Source organism: Pelodiscus sinensis, chromosome 4 (assembly GCF_052426305.1).
Source record: "Pelodiscus sinensis isolate ZL-2025 chromosome 4, ASM5242630v1, whole genome shotgun sequence".
Taxonomy (NCBI): domain Eukaryota; kingdom Metazoa; phylum Chordata; order Testudines; family Trionychidae; genus Pelodiscus; species Pelodiscus sinensis.
Window position 1 is genome coordinate 22,534,544 of NC_143055.1, and position 27,672 is coordinate 22,562,215.

Sequence of the window (27,672 nt, forward strand, 5' to 3'; positions counted from 1 at the left end):
TTAACTGCCCGGTCATGCACTGTGGGTGCTTCCCCGGGTCCAGTCTCAGTGCTGCAGGCTGCTACCCTGGCTCCAGCAGTCTGCATCCTGTGGGCTACTCAGGGTTGCCGCCAGCCCCAACCCTGTTCCATTCTGCTGCTTCAGCCTGGCCCCACTTTTGGATAGCCCTCCTGCCGCTAGGCTACCGGGCTCTCTGATCCAGGAGTATCTGTGATCGTGCCGGACCATGGCTGTTGCTGGACCAGAGATTGCTGGTGTTGGGAGGTGCACCCTGTACTTCAATTATCACACAGACTTTGTATGACTGCATCCCCGCAAACTCTAGGAACCTTTATAGCATCATCCTGTCATTGGCTTATTAGTACACCCTCAAAGGAGAGTTCTTGGGTAGGATGATGATGCCCATGTAATAGTCAACACTCTAGATTAGCGCTGCATAGAGACATCAGGCATAAATCATATGGTCTTGGGACTGGCCATGCTACCTATACAGACAACTACATGGAAGCCTATGTGGGAAAAAAACACATCCCACTGGCCTGTTGAACCTGTAAACCTCCTCCATAACTCAGTGTGAAGTTTCTTACTTTGGGGGCTGAGTAGCTGGATCCACTTTATATTGTTTATATGTGCTAACTAGAGCTTAATTTTAAAAAAGAGGAATATTTTATGAAGGTCATGCGTGGGATGAGACTTTTTTAAAATCAGTATTTTCATGTGTGACAAAAATAAGGAAAAATCACTTTCCCATGTTTTTTGAAATTGTCAAAGCTTGTTTCCATTTTAAATGACACCAGAAAGAGGAGCGGGGGTGGGAGTGTGGAGGGTAGTTGTTTTTTAAAAAATCCATGGAGGTATTGTTCTGACATTTATAAGGGAGGGTGGTTTACCAGAGGCTAATGGTGGGATGAGTAACACTGTGGCTAGTTTTTGTAGTTTGCCTAAGTAATGCAATATATTCCCAGTTCGTTTTCAAGATGGTTTACAGGGAACATGTGGACAGGTCGACACATGTAAACTATGCAGTTATGCTGTCATAGCTATGAGGACATAGCCGTGCTGGTATAGTTTGTGTAGTGTAGACGTAGTTTTAATGTATGTGTGGATTTTGGGTGAAGACTGAGGGAGAGAGTACAAGTTAAAAAATGACAAGAAATGAGAGAGTACAGGTTAAAAAAAAATGACAAGAAATAGCCATCTGAGAATTCACTGGCCTGTGTAAATCAAGTTTACATGTTTAGAAAAGTTAATTCTTGTTGTTGTTGTTTTTTTCAGCCATGGAAGAATTAATAGTTGAATTGCGTCTGTTTCTTGAACTTTTGGACCATGAATATCTAACATCCACTGTCAGGGAGAAAAAAGCAGTAATAACTAATATTCTCCTGAGGATACAGTCATCAAAAGGTCAGTGTCAGAGACATATTTTGTTCCTTGCAGAATGGGAAGAATTAGTTTATTTTTTTCTCTTTCCCCCAAAGCTAAATAGAAACAACACAAAGATATACAAACAATCAAAAAATAATTATAAGCTTGCTGAGTGCTTTAGCTTTGTAACAAAGTCCTGGAACTAAGCTACTAGACGTGTGTACAATCTGGTTGCAAAGTAATTTATTGTACTGTAGATAATCTGCCTACCACCATGTTTTTCTGATCTGTGAATTAAGCAGTTACTTTATTTAGATCGTGGATGCACTTGCAATTGGGAGCATTGATTGAAAAATAGTGTTTTATTCTGGAATATTGACAGTTCCTCTGTAGCTCATTACAGTGCTAATTTCGCAAAAACAAGGAGTCCTGTGGCACTTTAAAGACACATTTATTTGGGCATAAGCTTTCATGGATGAAATCCACTTCATCAGATGCATTGGAGTGCTAATTACAGCCAGATATAGATCAATCAAGTGTAGGGTAAGAACGTTAAATTTTGATTAATCAGTTAATCAAGTAGTCAGTGGACTTTCCGTTGCCTACTCGATTAGTCTATAAAGGGGAAAGGGGTGCTCAGTATCTGTGCTCCATCTCTGCCTTTGAAATTCAGCAAGAGCTGCCTGTGGCTCTTGCTACATTTCAAAGGCAGAGGCCCAGTGTCCTTCTCCTCCTCCCCCCCCCCCCCCCCAACACCCACCCCACACTGCAGAGACCATGCTGGGGGAACTGGCTTTTAAGCTGGCTCCCCACAGCATTGGCTCCTGCTGTATTCACCCTCCCCCTTGGAAAGGCGGGTAGTTAACTTGAGTACCCAACGTTGACTATTCGACTACTCTTTTACATCCCTAGTGTAGGGCCAATGTCAGCCAGCAGCCTGGGGACTAAGGGGTTAACTACACCTAGCCAGGTGGAGTGGCCAATAGGAATGTAGGTAGGACTTTCGAACTGGAACAAAGGAATTTGGTTTTTTCCCCTCTTTTGTCTCTGTGTGAGTTTCTCTGCAGCTACAGAGAGAGACAAACATGTCTCTCTCCAAGAAACAATTCTTCACTTTCTGTAAGTAGGGTAAAGTTTAGATAAAGGTTTTCTTGTTTTATGGTTTGGGTATGGGATCTGATGTCTGTGCACTTTTTAAAATATGTTTTGGCTTTTCTTTGTAACTAAGTTCTAGGCCAATGGAGTTTCTCCATGAGTATATTTTGTTACCTTTCCATCTAGTCATTATACTTGCAACAGGAATATTGTTGTAATAATAAAAGTTCTTTCTCTTTTATTTTTATTAATCTGGGATTGGTTAATTGTGTGTCCTGATTTTTATAATAGGGGTGAGATTTCCCAAATGATCTTTCCCCTGATTTCTTTATTAATATTTAGGTGGTGGCAGTGGAAGTTTTATTCCCAAAATCTAGGGTTTTAAGATTATGGGGGAAGTTTTATACCAAAGCCTGGTAGATAAGGTTTTGGGGTACACTTGCTGGCCCCCATTTCTGCATTTATCATGCCAGAGTGGGGAAGGAGCCATGACAGTCCCCAAATTGGAAATTGTTGTGAGTGAGGACAAAATCGCAAAGCTGAGCCACCAAGTGTGCCATGGCATCATCAGGGATACTGTTCCTGACAGCTTGTAGTCCATCCTCGTGGAATATTGGTGTAGAGAGCTTCTACGTCCCTGGTGCCTTTGACAGTGTTTTTATGAAGATTACTGATACTCTGTAGCTTCCTCAGGAAGTCAGTGGTTTCTTGAAGATAATTTGGAATGCTGGTAGCGTAGGGTATGAGGAGAGAGTCCACATAGTTGGACAGCCCTGCAGTAGGAGTGCTAATTCCTGAGATGCAAAAGCGACAAGGAGTCCTGTAGCACCTTATAGACTAACAGATGTATTGGAGCATAAGCTTTTGTTGGAAAAGACCCAATTCATCAGATGTGAAGTGGGTCTTTGCCCACGAAAGCTTATGCTCCAATACATCTGTTAGACTATAAGGTGCCACAGGACTCCTTGTCTCTTTTGCAGATCCAGACTAACACGGCTACCCCTCTGATACTGGAATTCCTGAGATGGTGGGACATCCAGGACTTTCAGGTTTATGGATCTTGGGTAGCAAACAAGAATACCTATGGTTGGGGCTCTAGAGATGTGTCTGTGTTTTGTTTTCTTGCCAACTCCTTTCCTTTGTAATTTCCACAAAAAGAAGCCAGTCTTAGGCTATGTCTAGACTGCAGGCTTCTTTCGAAAGATGCTCTTTCGAAAGCATCTTTCGAAAGAGCATCTTTCGAAAGATCGCGTCTAGACTGCAGGCGGATCTTTCGAAAGAAAAATCCGCTTTTTCGAAAGAGAGCACCCAGCGAGTCTGGATGCTCTCTTTCGAAGACGGCCTCTTTACATTGAAGAACGCCTTTCTTCGAAAGAGGAACTTTCGAAGGAAGGCGTTCTTCCTCGTGAAACGAGGTTTACTGCCATCGAAAGAAAAGCCGCGTTCTTTCGAAATAATTTCGAAAGAACGCGGCTTGAGTCTGGACGCAGGGGAAGTTTTTTCGGGAAAAGGCTACTTTTCCCGAAAAAACCCCTGAGTCTGGACACGGCCTTAGTAAGTGACTACACAGCGAGGAAAGAGCTGCAGCAGCATCCTGTGTCAGCTGACTTAGGCTTGGGGGTAAAACCAGCAGTGTAGATGCTCAGGCTGGAGCCTGGACTCGGATACCCTCGTGGCGCAGCAAGTTTCAACACCTGGGTCTGAACCTCTCATCAGATGCCATTCTTTCCCCAGGGTATTTTTTCAACCTGAGAAAATTCTTTTTGGAGGGCGGGGAACAGAATAGTTAAAAATTATTCAGATTTTTTTAAAAAAATCTTATGACAAATATGGTACATCTATTCTTACAGTCTCATAAAATGAATTAATGGTTCAAGTATGTCCAGCCTAACAACCAGCTCTTGCTTCTTGAACATTCTGGGCTTTCAATTTCTCAGCAGACTAACATGTGCAAAGACAAACACAGACTAGATAGGATTGGTTTTGTTCTGTGCTTATGTGGTGGTGGATCAGGGCCAACCATGGCAAAGTTAGTTAAGATGTTGTTTAAGACAGAGAGAAAACATATAGAAAAGTAGGAAGCAGACTAGAAAGGAACAGTGGAGTGGTCTGAAAAGAAAAAAGGAAAAGTTATTCAGCACACGCATAGTACCAATGTTCCCCACCACTTTTGCCACAGAAAAACTGTTATGGCTTCTGGATATGAGAGACTCTATCTGTTAATATTTTGAAGATGTTAGTTCCCTGGGTAATAAAGGGAAAACTTGTCAAGTGTAAGTAATTTAAGAAGAAAATGTAGGGTCTGCTTGCAAGAATGAAACATAAGAAAAATTACTTTTTGGGAGAAAATGATGTGGTTACATCTGAAGAACAATGTGGATCAACTTTGCAATGCTTCATTCTTCAAGACTGTCTCCAAACCTTTAGTATATGTGTAATTTAACAAGTAAATTTCCAAGCTGTTCGCTATGTTGTATGCTGCAAAGAAAAAAAAATGTATAGCTAATCCTTATGACTTCTTAAATTAGTGTACACTACAGAAAGCTGCAGTAAGAGAAATCTAGAGTTTCCACTTGCCACTGTCAGTTTCTTATTTTATATTATATAATACATGCCCCTTATTTTGGAATATCCTGGTCACAGATCATAATGGTCATGCCATATGTCTGTTCCCTATTTTACTTCAGCATAATTCAGCTTTCCCAAAATAACCCCATTTTATACTTGTTTTCAGTGGGGCTTACTGCAAAAATATGTGCACTCTAAGCATAATCAGTCTTAGAATTTTTGGTAACTTGGAATCAGATTTGCACCAAATGACAGTGGGAGTGGAACAGATGAGAGCTGGTTGTAGAAGTTTTAAGGACACTGTACTTTTAGTATTCTAAGGGCGTGTCTGTTAGAATTAATAAAATTTGAAAATTAAAAAAGATTTCAAGGGTAGCTGTCAGCCAGCAACACAGGAGCCTACTGCAATAGTGAATTTGAAACATTTATGTAACATATACAGTTTACTTGAAGTGTGTGTGTGTGTGTGTGTGTGTGTGTGTGTATATTTAGTTCTTAAGATTCCTAATGTGCTGCTAATGAGTATTATGTATTATTTCCTACATTAGTAAAAATCAAGTTGTCTAAAAAATTTACACAACATACACTAGGGATGTGAACGACTAGTCAAGTAGTTGACTATCCAATAAGCAAATGCTTATCGGACGGTCAACACGGTAGTCGATTAGTCACACACCCCCCGCGACCGCTGTCTCTAAGTCCCCAACTGACCCTGGGCTTCACGTGGCGCTGCTGCTTTGACATGCCGCAGGGATCACAGGGCCAGTGGGGGGCTGGCCCCATGTTCCCCGCAGTGCTTTCGCCTTTGAAAAACCCTGGGGCTGTTGCTACACTTCAAAGGCGGACGTGCCTTTATGGACTAATCGAATAGTCAATGCAGATTGCATTGACTATTCGATTAGTCAATTAATTGAAATGTAACATCTCTAATGTACACCCTCTTAGGCTGGTGGTGGCTGCCCGCCTAAAATGCTATTGTAAAATGCTGTTCTGGGCTGTAAAATAACATGTTTTAGTATGAGATTTGCACTGTTGTTTGAAGAACTATGTGAAGAAGTATCAATGGGAAACGATTTAAATCAGTGATTTTTTTTTTTTTTTTTTTGGGTGCTTTTAAATTATTTAAATTGCTCTTGATTTAAATCAGTCCATTGGGGGGAGAGGGAGAAAAGGAAGAAGACTCTGTAGTATTTTATAATAATTTCCCCACTTTAATGTCATCCTATTCTAATTAAAATATCTCATTATCTTAACGTTGCCTTTTGATATATGTTTTTATAAATATGCGTAAATCAAAATAGCAAATTGATGTGGAACTTTTAAAATGGAAAGGGTTCATTTATCATATAGTGAAAATATGGTATATTATCCATTCCCCACAGGAAAAAAAACACATGTCAGTTGTGGCACAATATTGCTAAAAATGCACTCTGTAATCACATTTGCAGGCTTTCAAAATATGTCATTCAACTATTTCCCAATCATTATACTGGTCATTGGAATAGAAGAAAAATAAAGCAACTGATCAAAGAAAATTAACAGACATACTAAGTTCTACAAAAATCCCCTTTTAAGCTTCAGGAACAGTGTTACAACATACATTTTGTAAAAGCTAAAAATATCCTGGAGATTGCTAAAATTAAAAAGTTGAACTGGAACTGTGATACCAGCAGTTGAAACTAGGAATGCTACAAAGGAGTTTCCAAATGGCAGATACCATGGCCTGGACACTGTCAGCACAAGGCCTATAAATCTTTACAGGAGCTTCTGGTGCCTTGAATACTTCAAATGTTAAGTCACACCCTTGAACAAAGAAAATAGTTTCATTCTTGTCTGGAAGCCAGTATAACCATACTTTTGAAAAAAGATAAAAATCCAGAGGACTGTAGATTATACCGGCCAGCATTACTAACCAATGTAGACAACAGACTATTAGCAAAAAGTTTAGGAAACCAAGTACCTGGCTTCATTCCAGGGAAAGCTGCAATTTATAATATTTAATTAACATGGAACGTTATTCATCATATTAAGAAAATTAATAAAAATGGCCCTCTAGTATTGGATGCAGAAAATATATTGGTTAAGGTTCTTTTTGTAGTAGGGGAGAACTGTGGTTTTAACAGTCCATTTATAGCCTCTATCTTAAAGTGATCTGTTCTCTGTATACCTTTATTTGAATGGCTTCCAAAGGACTCTCTCTGTAACCAAACTGAACAATATTATTTCTGGTCATGCATCTGACGAACTGGGTTTTACCCATGAAAGCTCGTGCCGGAATGAATCTGTTAATCTTCAAGGTAACACAGGATTCCTCATTGTTTTAGCAGCTCTTCTGCCCCAGTCATAGTCTCTTTTATCAGCATTGTTTTTTCCATCTATTACTTCACACCTATTGAGACTACAATGTTAGGACAAGCATTTAATCATTGATTACACTTTTGGGGTTGTATGGCTTCAGACAAAGATTTGGTTCTATAAATATGTATGTAAAAATGAAAGGGAAGAACTAAATTCAGCCCTGAAGTAAGGACAATGCAACTCTATTGATTGAATTTGAATTTATGCCATAACATTGAAGAAATCAACCTTAGTGTCCCAAGGAGATTTTTTTTTGATTAACTATACGATGTTCCTGTTCAGAGAGTGTGACTGGGATTCAAATTAATTTACTGAGTAGTTCTTCCTTTATGACTAACAGGCAAGAGTGACTGGCAGGAGCCTCAGAACACAGTTTTCATACTCAACATCCTTTCCACTTTCAGGTTCTCTTCTCTGTTTTTTCCAGGGGAAGTGGCACTAATGAAACTTTATTGTTAGATCTTATGGAAATCATTGCTCCTCATAACAAAAATTGAGAACCATGTAAAAGAAGAAAGTCCTTGGGATGGCAAAACTTCTGTGCAACTCTATTCTAATAATTTATTTTGTTAACATCTTCTAGCTTGGTAAATGAAGGCTGAAGGCACCCTCTTTACTGCACTGGGACATCCCCATCTTCTGTATCTTCCTCTTGCAAAACAGCAAGAACCTTTTAACTATTAGATGTCTAGTTTGTTGTTCCAACTCTGGATATGTAGATCAGTGGCTCTCGGACTTTTAGGCGTCTGATTGTCTGGTGTATCCCAAATTCCAGCTCGCTTAAAAAGTACTTGCTTGCAAAATCAGATATAAAAATACAAAAGTGTTGCAGCACATTAATACTGAAAAAATTGCTGACTTTCTCACTGATACCATGTCACTATAAAAATCAATTGATTGGAATATATAATTGTACTTACATTTCAGTGTATATTATACATAACAGTATAAACAAGTAATTGTATGGCATTTTAGTTTGTACTGATTTTGTTCGTGTTTTTTATGTAGCCAACTGTAAAACTAGACAAATATCTAGATGAGTTGATCTACCCCCAGAAAACTGTTGCATATCCATAGGAGATACCCATGCCTTTGTTTGAGAACCACTGATTTGGATCCCTTAATTTCTGATTTCCCCCCAGTTTATCTAGAACTATTTCCTGTGTAGCTTGTCTGTATTTAGTGTTCAGAAGACTGGATTTTTCCTCCCCCACAATATAGTAAGGTGGATGAGCATGAATTATTCTATTTAATTAGAAACTTTAATTTATAGCATGAATCCTATTAAGTTATGTTTTGAGTCATTAAGAGAGTTTGGTTTTGGAATCCATTTATGATCTCAGGAATGGGAATGAGGCCAACAGAGAAAGTTGTGTCCTGGACTTCCACATTCTGCAAACTCTGCCATTTCCGAAGATGGACGAATAGAATTTCTATTGTTAGGTTTTTTTGGGTTTTTTTAATGCTAAAAACAAATGTGGAGGTAAAAATGTTTCAGAAGCTCTTTGAAATGAAGAGCAACCAGACTGGGTGAAAATATAGTGGAGTAATTTCCCATTTTAGTCTTTTGGCTAACTGTCTTTATGTATCATGGGTTTTTTTTCCCCCTGCAGGTTTTGAAATAAAAGAACATGTTCAGAAACAAGAAGTTTCCAATAGTTTGCCTGCCCCACCTCAGATGCCTCTACCAGAGATACCTCAGCAATGGCTGGTAAGTGTTAATTTAAATTGTACTTAAAATTTAATTGTCTTTAGAAAAATATTTCCTTACTATTGTTGTGATAACTGTTAACAAAGAAAAGAAAAGAAAAGAAAAGAAAAGAAAAGAAAAGAAAAGAAAAGAAAAGAAAAGAAAAGAAAAGAAAAGAAAAGAAAAGAAAAGAAAAGAAAAGAAAAGAAAAGAAAGCTACTCTGCTTTTCCGCAAGGTTAACAAAACACAGGCCTAAAAGTCCTAAATTCAACCCGGATTGCAGGGGAAGAAAGAATTTTAATGCTGTTCAATGCAGTTCACTTTCTAGAGCAGGAAATTCCCTGAAGGAGTAAAATTTTAAGTTTCCAGTGATGTTTATAGATTTTATAACAGCTTCACTAAGGTCTGCACTGAAAGTCATCCAGCTGGAAGCCGCTGTTTTGCTGAAAAGTGGACTAATTATAAACAAGTTTTTAGTCATTCCTTATTATTGACTTGATAATAGCTTAGAAGAAAAAATAATGTAAGTAGGTTCCTAGCAATGAATCTGCATTGTTTTGACCACAACTTTAGTACTAATAATAGAGGGGATTAATTATTAATAAATTGTGCTGCTGCTTACTACTTCAACTTCCTAAATATTGATGTAGAAAGGTATTAGATGATTCCCCATTCAGGATACACACTTATAAAAGTATCAGTGTTTAGCCTGCAATGCCGAATTCAAGGTATGAAAGACCGACTAGATTACTTCAGCATGTTCTTTAATAAATTATATGATTACCGTTGTTGTTTTACTTATTCTATAAGGCAGTTACATCCATTGGTTTACTGCATCACTCCAATGAGCCACCTTCTCCATTATTGGTCATGAGATGGTGGACAGTTCAAATGTTTCAGAGGAAGGTGTAAGAATCCTTATAATGGACAATTTTGGAATTACCTGGTAACAGGAATAGTTTCTTCTTAACTGCTCTCAGTGTTTCAGCTTATGTTTAGAAACAGAATTTTTAAAAATGCTATCTAATATAACTGCGGATTTTCTCAAGCCAAGAATATTTGCTAGTGATAACCAGGGCTTGACAAATGCACTCGCCCGCTCGCCCGTGGTGAGTAGATTTTATCAGTTGGTGAGTGCAGGGGTGGACTGGCCCAGCGGGCGGTTGTGACGGGCTGGCCAAAGCCCGCACTATGGGTGGCTGGCCCCATCCGATCCGCCGGTCGGAGGAGTGGAGCGCCGCTGGGAAGGGGGAAGTGCAGTGATTCTCAGCACCGGGCTGCCTGTGTGCAGCTCCGGCACGAGGAGGCGGGGCCTGGGCGAGATGGCGGCAGATGCCAGGACGCTGGCGTGACATGGCCCCGCTGATTTTAAAGGGCCGCAGCAGCTCGGCTCTGGCTGCGTGGCCCCGGGAGCTGGCTACAGCGCAACCAGGCCCCGCTGGTTCCAGTCCTGCCATGGCCCCAATCCCCTCGCCGGTGAGAGACTGCTCCCAGCTGACCACCCGGCTCGCTGCACCCGCCCTGCGCCCCTTGGTCTCTGCGCCGCCCGTTCCCCATGCCTCCCCTGCACCCTGCTACCCTGTACCCCGGACCTTCTGCTCTCCCTCTTCCCTGCGACTCTCTGGCTCTGCGCTGCCCTTGCACCCTGCTCCCCTCCGATCCCTGCCCCCCAGCTCTGTGCTGCCTGTTCCCTGCACTGCCTCTAGTCCCCGATCCCTCTGCCCCTCCCATTCCCAGCGTCCCATTCCCCGTGCCTCCACTGCACCCTGCGTCCCTCTGGCTCTGTGCCTCCCATTCCCCGCGCCACCCCTGTACCCTCCCCCGTTGCCTGCACCGCTCTGACTCTGTGCTGTCCCTGCATCCTGTTTCCCCTGTGGGTCAGGAGTGAGGGGTGCTTGTCCATAGAGAGGGGCTGGACAGGCCAGGGAAAAGGCTGCTATGACCCAGCAGGGAGTGAAAGGGGGAGTTCACTTGAAGCGCCTTTGCCTTTATGGAAAAAAACAAATGAAAATGCTATTTGCTATTTATAGGGCTAAAATGCCGGGACAAAAATGAAAACAAAGAAACAAACAAAAACCCATTGCAAAATGCAAATGTGTAAAAGACAACAAAAAAGGGGAGGGAATGTTTTGCTTGGGGCAGCAAAAAACTTAGAGCTGGCCCTGGGGGAGGGGAAAGGGAAGGGGCTGGGCTGGGCTGGACTGGACTGGACTGTGGGGAGGGACTTGTGCTGAGGGGAGGGGGGGAGGAGGAGGAGGAGGAAGGCATCAAGGGACAGGGGTGCAGGAGACAAATGCAAGGGAGCCAAGTGCAGACAATGAGGTAAAGGGCAGGAGGGGAGGTGTCAGTGGGAGGGGAGACAGGGTGATGCTGGGAGAGGAGAAGATAAGGGCACTGGGGCCTGGAGGGGGAGGTGCTGGGAGAAGGCTAGAAAGAAGGGGTCGGCATGAGGAAGGCAGGGAAAGAGCAAGGCATGTGTGAGGGCACAGGGGCATGAGGAGAATGGGGGCAGAGGGTGGTGAAGGGGTGGGCATCAGGGAAAAAGAGAGCAAAGGCGGCAGGGGCAGTGAGGGAAGGGGGAGGCACTAGGAGGGTGCAGGTGCCAGGGGATTCTGGGGTTGAAGCAGAAGGGCAGACACCTGCAGGAGAGGAACCATCACCGGAGGAGAGAGGCAGGGCAGATGTGTAGAGGGAGGTTTTAGGAGAGGGGACGAGGATCAGATCAGAGTGGGGCTACTGGAGGAGTGGGCACAGGGGGGAGAGAAGGGCTGGTGGAGGGGGACAGGTCTCAGGAAGCCTGAGGACAGTGAGAAGGGCAGGAGTCAGGACAGCAGCGGAGGGTGAGGGGTTGGGAAGCAGCAGGCACCAGGGGAGTTGATGGAGCAAGGGGAGGAGACATGGCATCAGAGGGAAAAGGTAGAGGTTTATAAGATATTTATTAATAACTTATTAGTAATTACTGTTCTTAGTCTTATTAGGAATTTGTAATATTAAAAAAAACACTTTTTGGGGGGGAGGGTGGCAAGTCCCTTTTTTGTCTAGCGAGTAGGGTTTTCCAGAATTTGTCGAGCCCTGGTGATAACCATATAATTAATTCATGCATAAAATCTGGCAGTATTCAACAAAGATGTGTGCTGACCTAAAGAAGCTGTTTCATACAAGAAGTGCATAACATAAAATTCAGTGGAAACTATTTAAGAGATATACAAGAAAAATCACAACAACAATACAGTAAAACCTGTTAGCCAGCACTCTCAGGGTATGTCTACACTACCCTCCTATTTCGAAATAGGAGGGTAATGTAGGCATACCGCAATTGCAAATGAAGCCCGGGATTTGAATTTCCCGGGCTTCATTTGCATAAGCGGGGCGCCGCCATTTTTAAATCCCCGCTCGTTCGAAAAGATACACCAGCAGCATGTGAGCAAAACACAGAGCATTACTTTGTTACTCCACTGAGCAAGAACTGGTCTTTGCCTGTCCTTTCAACTAATGATATTGCCACAGCAACAGAATCTGTTACAGGAGACCTAGTGCAAACATTATGATTGGAAAATATACACCGACACCTACTCAAGTACTCATGCTAAAATGGAAGGCTACTTACCTTTCAGTAACTGGAGTTCTTCAAGTTTCATGGTCACTATAGGTGCTATTGTACTCCATGCACTTACACCTGGAAGATTCTTTATTAGCAGCACCCATTAATCCATGCCTGTATCCTGCAATCCCTGAACTGCAGACACAAGGACAGGCAAAGACCAGTTCTTGCTCAGTGGAGTAACAAAGTAATGCTCTGTGTTTTGCTCACATGCTGCTGGTTTATCTTTTAGGATGCCACCACTGCAGCACTGTCCATCAGCTTTAAAAATACTCTTTCCAGTGAAGCATTGAAATAATACTCTGGTAGTCCTGCTGTTCAAGTAATCCTGAGGAAGACTAGCATAAATTGCCCACAGCATGACAGGGATAGAACACCTAGGACTTCCATGCATTAGGTTGTCAGAGTACTCGTATACAGTCCATCACATGGGCATCTGTGATCCTGCGCTCAGCCTGGGAAGCTTGCTCCAGCACAGCTGGAGCTAGATGCAGCCTCCCTGGGATGAGCGCGGGGCAGCCGGGCTGGAAGGAAGAGAAGTGGCTGCCCGCCCAGCTGGCCATGGCGCTCAGCCCAGGGTGCAGCAAGCTCCACGTGGGCAGGTGCAGAGGAGAAGCCGCCGATCAGCTGGAGCGCAGGGCAGCCTCTTTCAGCTGAAAGCCACAGTCAGCTGGCTGTGGTGTTTAACCCCTCCCGAACTCCCAGCTCCCACCATTCCTCGCAGCTACTCACCTGTGTGGAAGTTTCTATGACCAATTTACTGAATAGAGCCTACATGAGTACTATAAAATAGTTGATTTTATGGAATTAGCACTTGAAGGCTACATTATCACAACTTTGCTGGCATGTGCATATACAGTGAAACCTTTGTTATCCGGCACTCTGTTAACCAGAAAACTTTGTTAACCGGCATTGCCCGCAGCCGCAATATTGACACATCTTCAGGCACATAGGCCTGGTTCAAATCCCGGGCTTCATTTGCAAGTGCGGTATGCCTACATTACCCCGCTAGTTCGAACTAGCGGGGTAGTGTAGACAAACCCTCATGGATTAGGGTGTTCCGGTTAGCTAAAAATTCCGGTTATCTGAGGGTCCCATCAACCTAAGAAAAACCAATGGACAATAATATTAAAACTCAAGTTTTTAATAGTGGTAGTTTTGTAGTGTGAGGCAGCTGGTCTCACATTTCTATTTTGAGTTAAAGATGATTAGTACGTCTTAAATAAAAAATTGTTAAGCCAATCATGGTAAACCAAGCCAAGCCTGTGTGCCTGAAGATGTGTCAATATTGCGGCTGCGGGCAATGCCGGTTAACAAAGTTTTCTGGTTAACAGAGTGCTGGATAACAAAGGTTTCACTGTATATGCACATGCCAGCAAAGTTGTGATAATGTAGCCTTCAAGTGCTAATTCCATAAAATCAACTATTTGATAGTACTCATGTAGGCTCTATTCAGTAAATTGGTCATAGAAACTTCCACCAAACTATGGTCTTATGTAGGTTCAAAATATGCCTGATTCTCCTCTCTCTTACACGAATGTTTAAATGTAGTTAAAATTAAGTAACCATACAGGGGTGTCAGCTATAAATAGGGCTTAAATGTCAACAATTTCTGCAGCAATTAAATTCTTTTGAATTCTGCAGTAACAGAATTATAGCTAGAAGATATTGTAAGAATTGACTTTGAAACTGAGCCAGCAAGAGCCAGTGGGCGGTGACTGAAAGTTCTAAACAGGACCTGTAAAGAGAAATCCAGGTTGTAAAAGGATGTTTGTGCATGCCCAATGCACCTGTGGAATATAAGGCTTTCATATTAGGATCGAGGAATATTGAAAAATGACAGTGTCTTGTATCTGCTATTTTCTTAACTTAGCCCCACTGATCAACCACTGAAGTGCATCCTCGCATACTTGGCTGGGCGGAAGAGGGAAAAAATGATGGTGGGAGGGACCTGCCTTCAATACTGTCCCATAAACCCATGGCATCCTAACTGAAACTCCTACATTTCAAACAGATAAAAATGATTTGACAAAAAAAGATGAGAGCTTTGCACGCTGCAAACAGTTTTGGCTTGACTGTATGTTGTGTTGGGATATATTTCCATCTGCCCTTTAATTTTATGGAGTAACCTCTGGCTCGTGAGTTTATGAAAGGGTAAATAAAACTTTCCCTATTCACTTTCTCCACAGCATTTATGATTTTATAGACCTCTATCGTGTCCCCCCTTAGTTGTCTCTTTTTTACGCTGTATAGTCCCAGTCTTTTTCATGTCTACTCTAGCTATTTCATACCTTCTAAAAATGTTTGTTGCCATTCTCTGTATTTTTTTTCCAATTCTAAGGTGCCATTTCTTGATGATGCAACCAGAAATGCATGTAGTATTCAAGGTGCTTGTATACCATGGATTTATATAATGGCATAATGATATTGACTGTTCTATAACTGATCCTTTTCCTAAGTGTCCCCAACATTTTGCTGGACTTTTTGACTGCTGCTGTATTCTGAATAAATGTATTGAGAGTACTATCCGTGATGACTCCAATATCTCTTTCTTGAATGATAACTAATTATTAGACCTCATCATTTTGTATGTGTAGCTGAGATTGTTTTCCAATAACCTTTACTTCACACTTACTAACATTGAATACCATTTGTTGCTTTTTTGTTGCCCAATTTTTGAGTTTAGTGAGATCCTTTTATATTTCTTTGCCATCAGCTTTGGACCTAACAGTCTAATTTTGTATCATCTGCAATTTTTTCCAGCTGACTGTTCACTCTCTTCACCCTCTTTTCCCAAATTATTTAGGAGCACGTTGAACAGCTCAGCTCCCAGTACTGATCCTTGGTGGACCCCACTATTAACCTCTCTCCATTGTGAAAACGAACCATTTATCCTTACCCTTTGTGTCCTGTCTTTTAACCTGTTACTGATCCATGAGAGGACCTCCACTTTTATCCCAGGGCTTTTTACTTCTCTTACAAGCCTTTGGTGAGACACCTTGTTAAAGGCTTTCTGAAATTCCAAATACAGTATATCCAACTAATCACACTTGTCCACATGACTGTTGATACTGCCTGAGAATCGTAATGGACTGTTTCCCTTTATACCTTAGCAAGCTGACTTAGCAGGCATTTGCACAGAGACCTTGAGAAGGAGCTTCACAGCTCAGTGATACAGAGAGTCCTCTGGCAATGGGCCTTCCCATCTTAGAATCCTTTTGAGTCCCAGTTCAGTAAGAAATTTCTAGCCTCTTGCTTCTCTTCTGCTCAGGGGCACAACTCCGGGGGGGGAATGCTTTTCTAGTTTAGTGGCCAGAGCTACTGATGTATATTTTCCTTTCCATTCCCCTCTTACCTTGAGCTGTAATCCAAGATCTAGTGTAGTGGTACCCAGACTGTGGAGTATGCCCCCCGGGGGGCATGGAAGAATGTCCAAGAAATGAGGCATGGTCTGGGCCAGCTCGTACTAGAGGGATGGGGAGGAAGCAGCACCCAGCCCTGGTCTGCCCCAGACCTCCACTCCCAGCCACTGCCAAGAACCCAGTCCAAGCTACAGCTCAGCTCCCATCCCTCACTCTCAACTCCAGGCTTCTGGCCCTGGCTCCCAACCCAACCATAACACTGCTCCTGGCCAGGCAAGGGGAGGTGCAGATGCATCTTGTTACTGGTGAGTGGGCACAAAAGGAAAAGTTTGGGGACCACTGATCTCGTAGGGCACATCAGTGGTAGCCCTAGTATATTCTTGGTGGCTAGGACTAATTTGATTCACCAGTGTCCTCCAGAGTCCACACATCCGTGTATCCACCTTCCACCTTTGCCAAACCTTCTAACGTAAATCGAAGGCCGAACCATCCATCCCAGCTCATCATCCCTCCTCCTCACACGTTTGTTTTTGGATGGTTTTGGATCCCTCTCCTCTGATCTTCCTCCCTCGCTCCCCTCCCCACCCAACACACCAGGATTCTCTGATTCCGGAACATCTGTCATCTTTCTGGATGTTGCCAGTCCAGAGACTTTTGGTTTGTAGAGGTGCATCCTCTTGTTTTGTCTACAAATTATTCCTTTAAAGGAAATATGTAGAGCGGCAACGTGGAACTCATTATATGCTTTTTCCAGACACTGTGCTTCGGTCCCATTTTCTTTAATTGATGCATCCTCTTGGCACCACAATCTGTGGTTCAGCATGGGTGCATGTATCCACTTCCTCATCAGTGAGTACTGCTTGTGAATCACTGACAGTGAATACCTATAGGGACTGGCTCTCGAAGGAAGGTTACTTACCTACAGTAACTGGAGTTCTGCAAGATACGTCATTCCTAAGGGTATTCACAATATGTTCTCTATCTCAGCGGTCTCCAACCTTTTTTCACCCAAGATCACTTTTTAAGTCTCAGAACAGGTGAAGATCTACCGCCCCGCCCCTTCCTTGCAGCCCCGCCCTCTCTATTCTCCTATCCATCACTTGCTATCCCCAGCCCTTATACACTCTGTTAAACAGTTTATTTTTAAATTATGCTATATATAAAATTAAAATCACATGTTTATAGTTATGAAATAAATGGTCTGTTTTTAATTCATTCTATTTAAACGTCAAATGAAGCATTTACAATTATACATTTTGTTCTCTGCTATTTTGTAAATCTAAAATCAAGTATTGATAATTATATATTTTTTCTTCCAATAACAAAGTCTCAGTGTGACACCTGTGACTGAGCAGTATCTGCCAGTGTTTTGAAGTCTGGGTTGTAGTCTGGGATTGCTAGTCGTATACAGTCCATCACATGGGCATCTGTGATCCTGCGCTCAGCCTGGGAAGCTTGCTCCAGCACAGCTGGAGCTAGATGCAGCCTCCCTGGGCTGAGCGCAGGGCAGCCGGGCTGGAAGGAAGAGAAGTGGCTGCCCGCCCAGCTGGCCATGGCGCTCAGCCAGGGTGCAGCAAGCTCCACGTGGGCAGGTGCAGAGGAGAAGCCGCCGATCAGCTGGAGCGCAGGGCAGCCTCTTTCAGCTGAAAGCCACACTCAGCTGGCTGGGGTGTTTCAGCCCTCCCGACCTCCCAGCTCCCACCATTCCTCGCAGCTACTCACCCGTGTTGTTGCTCAGTGAGTAGCTGCTCCTCAAATGAGGAAATCTAATGTAAATGTACTGTGCAGGCGCGCAGTTCAGAGAGGGCTCAAGAGCTACTCTTAGAGCCCCTGAGATCTACCGGTAGATCGCGATCTACTGGTTGGTGACCACGGCTCTATCTGAATCCTCTTTATTCCAGGTAGAGTAGGAACTGGATATGTGGTAGGACTTTTGTGTCTGCAGTTCAGGGGTTGCAGGATACAGGCATGGATTAATGGGTGCTGCTAATAAAGAATCTTCCAGGTGTAAGTGCATGGAGTACAATAGCACCTATGGTGACCATGAAACTTGAAGAACTCCAGTTACTGAAAGGTAAGTAGCCTTCCATTTTAGCATGAGTACTTGAGTAGGTGTCGGTGTATATTTTCCAATCATAATGTTTGCACTAGATCTCCTGTAACAGATTCTGTTGCTGTGGCAATATCATTAGTTGAAAGGACAGGCAAAGACCAGTTCTTGCTCAGTGGAGTAACAAAGTAATGCTCTGTGTTTTGCTCACATGCTGCTGGTTTATCTTTTAGGATGCCACCACTGCAGCACTGTCCAGCAGCTTTAAAAATACCCTTTCCAGTGAAGCAATGAAATAATACTCTGGTAGTCCTGCTGTTCAAGTATTCCTGAGGAAGACTAGCATAAATTGCCCACAGCATGACAGGGATAGAACACCTAGGACTTCCATGCATTAGGTTGTCAGAGTACATTTCACTGTCAGTGATTTCAGAGATAGATAATGCTCTGTGCAGTCCAAAAAAAAAAAAAAATCCCACCGCGCACACATCTATTTTGCATTATTTCCGCAGTACAGTGAATTCATCTTTTTGTTTTTCCTGGAATGCTGACAGTCTAATAATTATTTAACCACAACAAGTGTCCAGCAATGTGCCAGACTCCCTATAGGCATAAATCAAAAGAGTAGGTCAGTCCTGCCTCCTCTTCCTTCCCATGTATGTACATACATACTCTGTAGGAGTTTTCCATATAAATGGGCTTCCTATTGTTTGGAATCAGTTTGACAGCATTCTTTTATCATGCTCTCTATCAGGAATACTTATAGACTTTTATTAGAAAATGCCAGAAGGGGGAGAGTGCCATTGGAGAAGAAAATTCAGAGTGAAATCAAAAGGATTTTTTAAAGTGAGATGTTGCAAATTACATGAATCACTCTGTAAATACAAAGTATGCCAATTGTATGGGTTCTTTTTCAAACAAGCGGATAGGATTATGATATAAGAAAAATACATTTCTTGAATACTGAATAGGAAATTGTGTGTCTCTACTTTCTGGTTTCCCTTATAAAAATAATGAGTAATATTGAACCGTAGGAAGAAATCTTGAGATAAAATAGTCCTATGATATTGTTACATATTGTTTCCTTTCAGAAAAATGTTGGAAATTAATTTCCCTCCACCTTGTATTAAAAGGTCAAATTGCAGAAGTTCAATAAAAGTCCGTTGATTAAAGCCACTTGAGTATGGTTAAAAGATGAATAATGATTTCAATTTAAAAGGACCTTGAATAGCATCTGCCATAATTAACACTAATGCAAGATTTTTAATACTGTAGCTTCTGTTGGCATCTTGTTACATTTTAGGCTATAGACAAGGACATGCTGGTGGTTCCTGAAGGAAAAACAATTAAAATAATTGAAGTGAATGTGGTAAAGGAGATATAAGGCAATATGGGTTTACCAAATGTAGATTATACCAGACTAACCCAATTACCTTCCTTGAGAAAATAATTGGTTGGTTATTTTTTAAAGAAAAGTTAAGTGCAGTAGATCTGATATACTTTAACTTCATTAAAGCATTTGACATAGTAGCACAATGAAAATGATTAGGTAAATTAGAAAGATAGGGTATGTCTACACTACCCCGCTAGTTCGAACTAGCAGGGTAGTGTAGGCATACTGCACTTGCAAATGAAGCCCGGGATTTGAATTTCCCGGGCTTCATTTGCATAAGCCGGCCGGCGCCATTTTTAAATGCCGGCTCGTTCGAACACCGTCCCACGCGACTACACGCGGCACGGGCTAGATAGTGCGGAATGGCTTGCTAGTTCGAACTATCTGTACACCTTGTGGAGCTGCACTTCAAAGGCAAAAGTGCCACATGGTGCCCGGGATCAGCTGGGGACTCCCCCACTGAACCTGGGTTACATGTGGCGCTGCCACTTCGAAACGTCACAGGGAGCCCACTGTCGAGCTCCTTGCTGTGTTTCAAAGTGGCAGCACTGTGTGGAGCCTGGGATCAGCTGGGGAGTACTGGGCTCCACTTAGGATTGCCACTTTGAAATGCCGCATGTTTCCTGACGCTGGGCTCCCCACAGCGTTTCAAAGTGGCAATGCTACCAGGACCCTGGGGTAATTGGGGGAGTCCCCAGCAGATCCCAGGCTTCACACGGCACTGCTGCTTTAAAACGCCTCATGCAACCTTGGGATACCTCAGGTGGCCCCCGGCTGCATGGGGCATTTCAAAGTGGTAGCGCTACATGGAGCGCTCATAGCTCCCAGTTGGCCAAGACAAACTTGTTGCCCTTACTTCTTGTAGATGAGCGTACTTTCACCACATCGTTTTCCACCAGTCCAATCTCTACTCACAGAACAGAATGGGAAAATACACCATCCAGCTGTCCATACACTCCATCTTAATGTGTGGATGTTAGCTGGTTGACTCCCATAGAGGTAGTCTACCTGGAAGCAAATCCTCATGAACTGCCGCGGACCTACAACTAGAAAAACATACAAACAAAAATGGCATGGTTTACAGTCTGGTGTTCAGAACTTAACTGCACTCCAACAGATACCGGGGTATCACATATACTACGTTACCTCCTGGACCTGCACTTGACCGGACTATTCTTAAACTCTTATCAAAGTGCACCTTGCCGCCATTGCAGCTCTGCATCCTCCACTACAGGGTCACTCTGCTTTTACTCACGCTTCCATTAAACAATTCCTCTATGGCCTATACAATATGTTTCCACCACGAAGAGATCCAACACCTGCATGAGACCTCAGTCTCATACTCGGTCTATTACAGGCAAACCCTTTGAACCCTTAGCTACCTGTTCCTTGATACACCTATCAATGAGGGTCACCTTCCTTGTTGCAATTACTTCTGCATGAAGAGTAGGGAAGCTGGGGGCTTTGACAGAACCCCCCCATATACAATTTTTATAAGGATAAAGTGATCCTCCATACTCACCCCAAGTTTCTCCCAAAGGTATTTACCCCATTCCATAGCAAGGGACCCATATACTTACCTGTCTTCTTCCTGAAACCCCATAAGGACCACAAGGATACGGCTTTGCACACCCTGGATATCCACAGGGCAGTCACCTTTTACTTGCAACGTTCACGATCACAGAAGGGTTACCCATCTCAAAACAAAGACTATCCAAATGGATCTCGGGCTGTATACACCTAGCTTATTCTATATTTCAGAAGGAGCCTCCACCCAACTTACGGGCTCACTCCACAAGAGTTATGGCAGCATCAGCAGTGTTTCCTCCAGGGCATACCAGAAGAGGAAATCTGCAAGGCTGCCACATTGGTCTCAGCACCCGTTTTCATGCAACATTTATGCCATTTAGTCCTTTGCAGACTCTGATATGCATTTTTGCTGAACAATACTTTGTCACATCTGCCGAAGCATCCACCACCGAGCACAACTACTGCTTTGTAATCACCCAAGGTGGAGCATCCCCAGGGACACTCCCCGAAGAAGAAGGGAAGGTTACTTACTTGGTTCAGTAACTGGAGTTCTTCAAGATGATTGTCTCTTTGGGTGCTCCGCCACCCACCCTTCCTTCCCTCTGCTTCAGACTCAACAACACTGGGCAACAACAATTGCCCAGGGGGGTTGTAGAATCTCCGTCTGTGGAGATATTTAAGAGTAGGTTAGATAAATGTCTATTAGAGATGGTCTAGACAGTACTTGATCCTGCCATGCGGGCAGTGGACTGGACTCGATGACCTCTCGAGGTCCCTTCCAGTCCTAGTATTCTATGATTCTATAAACATGAGAGTCAGAGAAGGAACTGAAGAGATGATTGGCTGCACATGTGAGAGAGCCATTTCAAATGTTGCGCATCAGCATTCTGTGTGTGCAGCCGACTATGGGCACTGCTACCTGAAGTCTCTGACTTAGAGGCACAGCGGCGCTCAAGTACCTAAGGTGGAACACTCATGAGCAGGGCTCAACAATCTATGTAATCTACTCGCCCATGGCAAGTAGATTACATCCCAGAAGAGCCGGGTTCGGGCAATCTGCGCATGTGCATAACACCGGACAGCGCAGCTGGCGAGCGAGGCTTGCCGCGGCTCGGCGAGCCCTGCTCATGAGGACAATCTCGAAGAACTCCAGTTACCGTACCAGGTGAGTAAACTTCCCTTCCATGGCTCACTATAACTGGGATAACATTTGTCAGCATTATGACACTGTGAATGGCTTGCTAACTACAAAAGCAGCTTCTATTCTCTTGGAATTCACACCTCCAGATCAGCTGCTAGAAGTGGGCCTCATCCTCCTTGATTGGATCCACCTGGTCATCTCCAGCCTGATCCTGGCCTGCATATTTATTCCTGCCTCTGGAAATTTCCACTACATGCATCTGACGAAGTGGGTCTTTGCCCACGAAAGCTTATGCTCCTACACTTCAGTTAGTCTATAAGGTGCCACAGGACTCTTCGTCGCTTTTGCAGATTCAGACTAACACGGCTACCCCTCTGATATTTGTCAGCATTGTTGCATAAAAAACCTCTGCCTGAGCTTACTTGATTTTACACATGCATTTTCTGAAACTACACTAACTGTAAGGTCTAAGGTTTTAAATTGCAACTCATTGTAACCTTTGTCAAACCTTGCTTTGTAAAACTTTGTAATCTTTGTAACTTTCAGAAACTTACTGTAAGCTGCAACTTTGTAACCTTTGTAATTCTCAGCCACTTTGTTCGTAACTTGCTCTAAACTGCATTCTCCCCTGAGTGATGGAGAGAGAGAGAGAGAGAGTATGAGTGTGTTTTTGAATTTGCAATGCTAAGGCTAGAGCACATGGTGATGAGTCATCAGAGACTGCTGCTTTGCTGGATAAAGGGAAGTCTGGGCATGCTCCCTGGTGACAAGGTGGATGAGTCACAGGGGCCATTCAGACACAATATAAGAAGAGGGAACACATGTGAGACTCCTTTTTCTTCCCCTGCTCCTGAGAAACTCCTTGCTGCAGCCAGTGTCTTTTCTGACCAGCTTGCCAGCCATGATGAGCAGACAGACCCTCCAGGATCTACATGCGTTGGTTCCTTCTGTAACCCATATGCCTGTGTAAGTGTGTGAGTGCCAGAGGACAGGAATCAATGTATGTGAATGTGTGCTTGTTTGTGTGTGTGAGAGGGAGAGATAGCTGGTTTCCTCTTTAGTTTAAACCTTTGGTGGCAGCTCTATTTTTGTAGTGCATACAGTGGAGTGCTAATTCCTCAAGCAATAAATCCATGCTAGTGTAACCCTGGGTGGTCTCCAGTGAAACTATTTTTGGGGTAACAAGCAGGAGGTGCATTCTCTTGGCCACCTAGACGTGGATATTTCTTGCAGCTAATCTTAAGTATCCTGTGGCAATGAAGACTCTGGAAGGAACCCAAACCTGTATATGTTCTGGAGACTGGAAGAACATCCTTCCTTACCTGAAGATGATCAGTCAGTTCTTGGAAAATTTCCCTCCTCCTAACCATAATTGCCTTTGTTTTTGTTAAATGTGTGTGTGTCACTGGTTCTGTGTGTTTGGGTCCACAGGGCATCTGGGAAATGTTTGCGTAAGTAAATAGAACTAAAAACAGTTTCTGTACTTTCTTCTGGCTATGTTGTCTTTCAGAATGCTGTTTCTTATGTTTTTTTCTTGATATTTGAATTGCTACTAGGAATATTTTAGTTTAAGTGATCTAATTCTGAGTTAACACCCTTTTATGAAGAATAACATAAATTGAATCCTGTTTCAAAGCTTTATTACGTTGCTGGCCTGCAAGGCCACATAGTCTTTTACTACATTTCAGCCATTTGCTCAATCCACTACAATTAGGGTTTACAGTGGAATCAAACTGCTGTACCAAAGTCATAGTGACCTGTGAGTCTTAATGAAGCAGAATTGAATCTCTTCCCTCCCAGACTTCTGTACCCCTTTCAGGAGGCTGATTTGTCTTGCAAATTCCCAGGTTTCACCTCACTTAAAAACTGCTTGCTTACAAAATCATACACAAAGATACAGAAGTGCCACAGCATTCTACTGAAAAATGCAAACATTCTTATTTTTACCATTACAATTGTAAAATAAATTGTGACCTCTGGGTTGAGAAACACTGATGCAGCATGTAAAGCAGCATAAACAAGTCATTGTCTGTGTGAAATTTTAATTTGTACTAACTTTTCTGGTGCTTTTCACGTAGCCTGTTGTAAAATTAGAAAGGTAGTTAGATGAGTTGCCACCCCACCTCCTCCTCCTCCCTCCCCTCGCAGAGTATGCATTCCCCCTCAGTACAATACTCTAGAGAGCCACTGCTTGAAGGTATTGCACTCTCATTTACTGCAGTCAGGTCTCATCATGTTGCCAGTTTCTTATTGTCACGTCATTCCCATCTGTGGAATGTCTTTCCTGAGGTAGTTTCCTCCTTTAAATTTGCTTAAACTAAAAGGTGAAATTTTCCAAAGCACATCATTAGCCTAACTCTGCTCCCACTGATGATATAATTCCTGTTGATTTCAAAGGGAGTAGAATTAGGACCATGTTGACCACTTATGAAAATCCCACCCAAAATTTTCTCCTATTTGCTTCATTTTTTTTTTAAAGAAAACTCCTCACTATTGCATCTTGTGCACAAACCGTCACAGAATAATGGCATGATTTGATTGACATTACCCTGTTCATTCTCTCTTCTCCCTGTGCCTGCTGTTTCTTCTCTTGTCCTTTCATCATGTTATGTGCATAAATATCTCGTAAGTTCCTTTAGGAGGGAAGTATCTTTCGTCTTTAGTGGGAAGCGCCTAGCACAGTTACAATTAAAAAAATCAATAATTACGTCTGACTAATGCTTTTCATACAGACTATAATTTAAATCAATCCTTTTGGAATCGCTTTTCCCTCAACACCTGAATCTTTTTGGTTCATAGACCAATTTTGAGTGGTTTTATCTCTCTCTCTCTCTCTCTATACACACACACACACACACACACACACACACACACACACACACACACAATTTGTTCTGCCTTTTCTTTGTTTTCTGGGTTCTTCATCTGTGTGTTTCTAGTTGTCTGAATAACACCTCCAAATGGATATGTACTAATTATTCATTATTAATCATAAATAAAACAAATTCAGTTTTTTCATCCTTTTTGTTTTTGAATCTCTGATGTAACTTATTTTTGTATTTTTTTTCTGTCACTGTGCCATGGAGTTGGGGGATGTGACTTTTTATTGCCTTTTGTCATTTAAGTTGTGTGTACTGAATTTCAGTGTTGCACATTTTATTTAATAAATACCTCAAATTCAGACCCATCTTGACAGATATTCTAGCTAAAATTTAGGTTCTTGTATTTCTGTCCCAGGGCAGCAGTGCTATTGCATAAATCAAATATTGCCACTTCTAAATATTATTTATTTGCTTGTTGCTCAACTGACGTGGAATTTGTTTTCTGAGGTTTGTGGTATTAATTTTACGTTGTGATTAAAACCACAGCTTAATATATTTTAATTTTCTATTCTATCATAATCCACCGTTTATTATTTATAATGACTTTAGGTATGGTGCAAGAACTTGTTTAACAATATAAAGAAATATTGAGCGAATATTTAGATTAGTGTTTAATGTACTGGATGTTGGATGGTAACATAAAAAGACTCAACTCTTTACAGAGATACTGTTGCTAGTATTCTAGCCATATGCACACAGACTGACTTCCTCCTGCCTTTTGCAACCTCTGCTCCTCTTTCCAAATGTTTTTGCTTTGTGATGTTGGTGATACGCACAATATCATTGCAGTGTAGACATACCTTTTTATGGGCTGCTATCTAGGCCCTGTGGAGGGTGTCTTGTGATATATTACCCCACATTTTCAGTTGGGGATCCCTTCCTATATGTTTTGCCTTTGCCATCTGGCTCTTACTATTTTTGCTGCCAACTTCATCTTTTGATTCCTTATTGGTTGTCTAGGGGAAGATATTGTGTGCTCAGATTGGTGCTGAATTGTTTTTGGATTCTGGTATAGTGTACCGTGACTAATCTGAGAATACGTTGCCTGATCTTTCTTTTATGTATTAATTATATAGATTCATTATGAATTTCCAGTTATCACTTTGAGGGTTGACAGGTCCTTGTCCAAGGATCAGGCCTAACATTTTAATTATTCAATATTTGGGAATCCCGATGTGCACACTTGCAATGCTCATACTATAGGGACTCTTATATATTTACAAATATAGTTTAACAACACATTTAGCACAATCACTATGCCCCAACTTAGCAAGATAGATAAGAATATACATCTGTATTTCCATATACCCTTGTAGAACAATCTGAAGTGTTATCCATCATCTTCTTCATCACCCTCATCTTCCCCGTGATTACCATTGGCCATCGTTCTGGCACCTTCGAAGGACAACATCCTCTTCTCGGCGGGGATGCCGTTTTTATAATATGTTACTCTGATGTTATGTTTGATGCATATTCAGTAGGAGCTGTTTCCCTTTCTCCTTATTAGTAAGGTGAAGAAATACAAATGGTGAAGTGTCTTTTTCCTATAACTCAGTACATCATTGATCTCAACTTATTATCATTTATATAAATTTGTTACTGTGGCCCCTTTTGTGATTAGGACAGGAATAACAAATGAGATATCTAATCAGTTATTTTGTTTTGGTCTCAAAAGGTTATTTCAGGTTTTTCCAAGTTGTGGTGTACCTGTGAAGTTTGAGGGTATGGTTGGAAGCCCCCTGTGCTATTAAAGGGTGCTTTATCTTATCACTTTCTTGTGTAGGTTAAAGGTCTCAAATATATGCACGTTGACTTTTCTATCTATGTGAAAGATCCCAGAATTGGCATTAGCTCAAAATACAGAATGTTGCTTGTAAGCCTTTTGTGTTACAGCTAAACTACTTTAATATACCTATTTTAACATATTATAATAAACATATGATCATAACCATGAGAAATCTGTAAGAAAATATATGGGTAGGCAAGCAAGCACGTTAGCTCTATGGTCTACACATAGCATACCAAGTATGCCAGATCTTGCAAAATGCAACTTTAATTTCCTAATCACAGCTCTTGCCTCAGTGTCCACTAGAGAAATTACTTCCCAAAAATTGGAAAGTGTTTCCTGTGATTAAAAATGAACTGGTCTATGCCATTCCCCAAGATTGGGTGGGATTTCATGAGGCTGTAGAGCGGGGGGGGGGGGGGACGGGACTTCAGGCCCGAGGACCAGATGTGACCCCCGGCTTGTCTGGATCTGCCCCTCCCCCCAGTAATGGGGAGCCTTCACTGGTGCTCCAGCCCCACTGCTATCCCACTGTGGGGGTGGAGCACACAGAATCTACTAGAGTGCCCCCCTCCCCCAAAGCTCTGGTATGTGAGGGGAATGTGGGGAGTGTTTTTCTGCTTCTCAGTTAGGGGCCATGTCAGTGAGGGTTTTGTTTTGGATTTTTTTTGCTTCTCACTTGTGTTCAACCCCCAACTGATTTTTCTGTGGGTGGTGGCCTCCGACCCAAAAAAGGTTTCCCCCCCTACCCGCTGTAGAGTCTCCATCTGTTGCCAATCACTATACTTTTTGCACAGCTAACATGGTTCCACATGCACTCACAAATTGACATTCATGCCTGAACAGTAAA

General features: G+C 42.4%; 1 protein-coding gene across 5 annotated transcripts in view; it reads left to right on the forward strand.

Annotated features, from left to right (window-relative positions):
- The window catches only part of AFAP1 (actin filament associated protein 1), a 174,912-nt gene that overhangs the window by 75,003 nt on the left and 72,237 nt on the right, over positions 1-27,672 (forward strand). For 4 of the 5 annotated variants that reach the window (XM_006128231.5, XM_006128235.5, XM_089777790.1 and 1 more), the window contains 2 exons: positions 1,276-1,404; positions 9,000-9,097. In XM_006128231.5, coding sequence (XP_006128293.3) covers positions 1,276-1,404; positions 9,000-9,097 — 227 coding nt within the window. The remainder of the gene's footprint in view (positions 1-1,275; positions 1,405-8,999; positions 9,098-27,672) is intronic. The other variant, XM_089777792.1, reaches the window with a different exon arrangement.